Source organism: Calidris pugnax, unplaced genomic scaffold, assembly GCF_001431845.1.
Source record: "Calidris pugnax isolate Ruff unplaced genomic scaffold, ASM143184v1 scaffold435, whole genome shotgun sequence".
Lineage (NCBI taxonomy): Eukaryota > Metazoa > Chordata > Aves > Charadriiformes > Scolopacidae > Calidris > Calidris pugnax.
This window is the reverse complement of record NW_015091240.1, coordinates 3427063-3433062: the sequence shown is the minus strand read 5'-3', so window position 1 is coordinate 3433062 and position 6000 is coordinate 3427063. Positions and strand designations below refer to the sequence as shown.

General features: G+C 36.5%; 1 protein-coding gene across 1 annotated transcript in view; it reads left to right on the top strand.

Moving 5' to 3' along the window:
- The first annotated feature begins 1583 nt into the window (after positions 1 to 1583).
- MUC5AC (mucin 5AC, oligomeric mucus/gel-forming) overlaps positions 1584 to 6000 on the top strand; it is a 44510-nt gene continuing 40093 nt past the window's right edge. Inside the window, exons 1-3 of the mRNA XM_014959947.1 lie at positions 1584 to 1686; positions 3653 to 3724; positions 5333 to 5404. Of these exons, the coding sequence (XP_014815433.1) occupies positions 1614 to 1686; positions 3653 to 3724; positions 5333 to 5404 (217 nt within the window). The 5' untranslated portion in view covers positions 1584 to 1613. The remainder of the gene's footprint in view (positions 1687 to 3652; positions 3725 to 5332; positions 5405 to 6000) is intronic.

The following is a 6000-nucleotide window of genomic DNA, read 5'->3' as shown; positions in this document are numbered from 1 at the left end:
ATCTGTTAGAATATTTCTTTTCTAGATCTTCATGCTGGATCTTTGATAATAACTGCTAGCAGAGATAACATTTACCCTAAATTTTCACTTCATGTATTTCTGTATATACAAGTATCTTGCAGTCATCTTCTTTTTCTCATTTAAATAATACCAAGGTATTATACAAGGTATTATACAAATTAATGACCAGTTGTACTTTTAAAATATTCAGGAAAGACAACACCTTTGCTTGCTTCTGTTTACTGCTTAGGGAAAAAAAAAGTATCTTTTGTTTCTCCCTTAATGTTGAAGTTACCTCCTCAAATGTAACTGCTCCAACAGAAAAAAAATACGTATTATTTTTCAGAAAATGAAGGAATTTCAAATGGCCATTTAGTGTATTCTGCTGCCCCAGGGCACTATCAACACCATTCTCAGGCAGGTGTTTTTCTAACCTGTTCTTAAAAACCATCAGTGATGGAAATTCGACAGTCTTCTTGGGCAACCTGTATGAGTACTTCACCATCCTTGCAAAAAGAAATGTTATCCCCAGTGTCTAACCCAAACTTCACTCCCAGTTTTAAACCTGATTACATCTTGTCCTCTTGTCAGAAAATATAGAGTTCATCCAGTACCTTTGCAGTAACTGTTTGATCCCATGGGGGATTATGAGATCCATGTTCTAACTGAAGACTATGTTTCTCTACATCCCGGGGTAAAACAGTATAAAAGGTAAATTCACTAAAGTAATGTAGCTATAAATAAATATATTAACATATTCACAAAACATTGTTCACTCTCTCATTGTTCCTAAGATACAGAAAATTCCAAAAGACATTCTTGCAAATCAGACTTTTTATGTCTTTAGGAATAGGAATCACCAAGAAAATCTGTAATTTTTTTATTGTAGTTAGAATCAATCTAATATGTTATGGTGGAACCATGTTTACTCAGAAGGGAAACAGGTGAAGTAGTGCTAAAACTACCCATGTGAGAAGATGAATCCCTCAAGGAAAGGTCCATATTACTGACTCTCCAATGCTGAAGGATTTTCATTGCATTGTCCTGTGTTGTTCCTGGCCTGTGGATAAATGCTGACCTTAGATGATGTTTGATTTCTCCATTTTCACAGGCAAATTAGCTACACTGACATGTGCAAACTGATTAAAAAAAAATCAGTGTTAGACCAAACTTCCTTGGGTTTTCTGAGAAGTTGCCATTATTTACCATAATGAGGAAAATTAAAAAGTAGGGAAGTAATTAATTCAAAGCTCCGAATCAAAAGTCACTCACAAGTCCCTTAAATTTTATTTATCCCGTAATATATAACAATTGGGAATACTAAGCCTGGGCAAAAATTCATCCTACTCACTTCTTGACATTTCGTCAAAAAGACCTGTAGAAAGAAGACTCCTCCTAGAATGCAAATAGCTGAGGGAAAGTCAGAGCATCCTCTATTTACCATTGCACCTGCAAAGGAAAACTAAAATGTCTGAAGCCCCACCTTTTAAGAACCTTGTGAAACAATCTGGGAACTGAGCCAAAACCTACTCTCTCACTATATAAGACTCGGGAGCAGACAGGTATTTCCTCAGAGGCAGGTTGTTCGGTAGTTTCTACCGGACTTCCAGAAGATGGGTACAGGTGGTGGGACACGAATACCACTATGGATATCAATACTAGCACTTGCCTTCATAGAGATCAAAGGTAGGAAGATTCACTTGCTTGGTGTTTTTACTGTTTTAAAGAATTTATAACTTGCTTCAGAGATCAAAACTTTTTTTTTTTCTTGGCTTTGTGAAGCTAATGAACCTGTTACTTTTATGCAAGATTATCTTTTCTGTTATGAATACTTTCCTTCCTAAGATGAGGAAATTACCTGTCTTGAAAATTTGTCTTGTAGCACATGTTCTCATCCTATTTTCTTCAGTTGAAATCTGGAATAGTTCCACTGAACTCAGTGGAACTCACTCAGAACTCACAGTTCTACCAGAATGCCTCAAGATTTGCATTTAGCTTTTGATGTCCACTTCAAGGTGGTACAACATTTCTAAATGCACAAACAAAAAGGTGCAAAAGTGGCTTTTAGGAAGGAAAAAAAATCAGTGGAATCTGTCTGCATGTATTATTAAAGATTTTTTGTTGTTTTATCAGCTGATGATACAGTATTGAAAAAAGGAGGGATTTTGCTTGAAAAACATTGGACAACAGTTTTTAAAAGCTCGTCTATTTTTGCACATGTGGTTGCATAAAAGCTTAGAGCATAGGGTTGGGTTTTGATGGGGTAAAAACAAGTGGAGTTGCCTTAAATATTCTAAGAGGACACTTAATATTAACAGATGAGTGGAAATCTTTTTTATGTATACTTCACTTGTTAATTTCCCTTAAAGTTTAAGATAACGTCAATGTTAGTTTTTAGTGCATTTTGATCTCAGACACAGATCCTAATGGATTATTTTACTTTTTCCTACTTCCACGTAATTGCACACTAACTTGCATTAAAAAGTGGTAGTGTCAAAAAATAGCCCATCAAAAGACTAGCTGTAGCATTGCCGCACCGTGCAATGGAAACGAGAATCTGTGGTGCATATGGCATGAAGCAGAGTATTGGTGCCAAACAGTGCATGCGAGAGAAGCAAAAAGCTCTCTTAAGCTAGACAGTGGAGAGGAGCCCAATGAATGAATGGCTCATAGCTTTAAAATGAGCACACTGTGTTCTTCCAACATCAGCTGCAGACCCCCAGCTGGTGCAAGATGGAAGGGATTTACGGAGCTCCTGCAGCTCTGATTTCAGTATTAGCCCCTCTAGCGGTGCTACCCACGGACTGCCCTTCTTGTGGGATGCAGCAGAGGGTGACCTGCCTTTTCGGTTTTCTCCGACCAGCGTAGCCTCTCCCTGAGGCTGCCCTCTGACAAACTCTCAGCAGTGCATTAAAAGCCCCTCTGGCCCCTGCAGATTTCGTGTGTATTCCTATTCTGATGCTGCAGTGGACTGGAATGAAAAAATGGTTTATTTGCTGGAAACAGAGAGTTTTGTTTCGCAAAATCAACATTCACAGGTGTATCTATTGGAAAGACCTGTTTCTTTCTGTGTGGCTTGTGTGGTTTTTTTCCTTCTGCTGCTAATTATAAGAAGTGCTTGAAACTATAAAATACAGAGTAACTTTGGATTTCAGTAAGAGGACAGAGATCAGTTCTCTAGCTCAAAAATTAATCACTCTTGCACAAAAGGGACCTATTTTTAAAGGACTCTGGCTAGACAAAAGGTTTTACTGGCACTTAAAGCACACAGTGATCAAAAGAACTAAGAAAATTGTCCTCTATCTGAAAAGCTTATAAGGTTATCCAGAGGTACTGTGACAATAACCAAACAAGGATTTGCTCAAATTACCACATTATCACAGGCATGCTTTTGATGGCTTCGCTGCAGGAATTTATTAGGGGAAAAAACAAAACAAAACAAAGCTAAATGAGTGATATATGGCCAGGATGGTTGCATGTAGCACAGGTCCTGATGCAAATCTGACCTTCTCTACATGAACATAGCTTTCCTGATTTTTTATATACTGAGTGTTGCATGTTTAAACAGATGTAATTGAGAAATGATGAGGGAATTCAATAAAATTACACATTAACATTTTCACATTTTCCTCCTCCATTCTTCTTGATGCAGTTCAAGCTCAGGATGATGAACCACAAACAAAATCAAACTATGTTTCTCCATCCACCCTGCAGCGACAAAAAGGCAAGTATTTTTATGCTGATCTATTTCTAAGATTTTATCCCAAATTAAATTGATAAATAATAAGATTACTAGAATAGTCTTATTCCTAGCCAGAACATACTTTCCCTTGCTCCCTCACCTCCCTCTTCCTTTACCCCTCCCCCCGAAAAAAAAGGAGAAAGAAATATATATAAAATATATTCAGTTCTCAGCCAATCTCTGACTGCTCTGAACTGGAGAACTTCCTCTGACATCTGGCCCAGTGGATGTGATGTGATACAGTTATCTAATCTTTAAGTTTATGAAAGGTACATACCTTCCATCCACAGGTGTATTTTCAGAAGAGGTGTGTGTATACATACATATGACAAAGGCACTTGATAGTAGGTAACAAAAGATGCATTTTTTTATGCTATCAGGATGACTGTATCACTCACAAGAGAATAGGAGAACTGTAACTACCTTAAACATTAGAATAATTAAGAACTACAAGATCATGCATGACTCCTAACTGTACAGAGCAAACAGCATAACTGTATAGAGCAAAATGTGGGTGGAAGAATACAACACTGACAGGTATATTAGTGATGACAGGATGAAACAATCATTAAACCTGTGCTGCAATCTGTAATTTGTGAGGTCACTAGTTGGCAATTAAAATAATTATAAACCCAAACTGGAAGTGTACCACAAATTATTTAACAGTGAGAGCATTTAATTATTGGAGCAGATTGTCAAGGAATGTAATATCTGTGCTTTCCCTTAAAGTCCTTACATCAAGACTATATTAGATTGTATTTCTAAAACACATATTTGTCTTAGTGATATTTTTTGGTCTAAACACAAAGTCAGTAACTGATACTGCACAATCTACAATCTGGAAGTCATCAGATTCTATGATTTTGATACTTTCAAGGGAGAAACTGCATCAATTCCTCAGACTCTCATCTTAAGAAAATCATATTGCAGGTTCTCTAAGTATTCTATCCCTTTCATTGTTGAATCCAAAGAGAAATATATTGGATTTGGACATAAAAAATTTAAGGCTGAATGCTACCAATAGAACTCTTTGCATGAAAAGCCCATGATGAAATTTTCACATAATTTAAACTGCTTTTAAAAAAAAAATCTGCTTAGAGTTATTTGTGCAAAAGCGCACATCTCAGCACAAAGAAAGGTATGAGCTTCAGAAAAAAAAACAGCTCCTGTTTCTCATCCTCAGTTTCTAATACTGTTCAGTAACTTTCTGCTGAGAAGCAAAGGTTTAGACAGACACTAGCACTGCTTTTTTTTTTTTTTTCATCACTACTACAACACTGTGCTCCAAGGCTCAGATTCCTGCTTTTGCATTCAGAACATCAGGACCAACATCAGGTGGAGGTCTTGAAAAAAAATAACGGAAGTACTACAGCCAAAGAGCATGGTCTTTGGGATTTGACTGTTAGTGAAATACATATAAAGACAGAACGCAAAGCACTGTGTAAAAACACCAATAAAACCTTGTGGAAACTTCCTCCTAGAGCATAACTAGAATTAGGATATGTTAACAGCTAAGGAGACTAGTCAATCTCTAATAATTTTTTATGACCTCTAATAAGATTAAGTTTGATTGGTTTTTTTCCCCCTTAGATTTTCCACCAGCTTCAAAATCCCATGAAGTGACAATCATTCCACCTTTTCCAAACATACTGAAAGTAAAGGGTAAGTTAAACAAGTGGGTTAGATATGTGAGTTCATACAGGTAGAACACAGAGTGACTGAAAATATTAATAAATTGAATAATTTAGCATCATAAAATTAAAAATGAACAAAAAAAGTAGTTGGTTCATCAGGTAAAAAAGATAATCTAAATGTGACCCGCAGTACTCGACCTGCAGATGTAAAAAAAAAAAAAAATTAAAAACTTTATATTTGTATATATGTATAAAAATAATACTGGGAAAAATCATGCACAATATTTCCAGTAAAGAGAGGGAAATATTAATGTGTTCAAAGCACTGGTGAGACACTTTTTCTAAGGTACAAGGTACACTTCTGACTAGCTGTGTTCAAAGGTGAGTGTAAATCTGGAAGAGACATGGAGAGGGACTGTGAGGATATTCAGGGAGATAAGAGAGCCTACTTGCAAGAAAATGAAGACTGAAGAGAGAGAAGTGATTTCTGTAACTGGTAGGGGGAGGAGGAGAGACATGGACACCTTTCAAGGTGAAGTGTAATATTGACACAAGAACATCCAGGCATACATGAGACAGGAATACATTTTGGAAGATGCTGACAAAAGTCTTAAGCCATTCAAA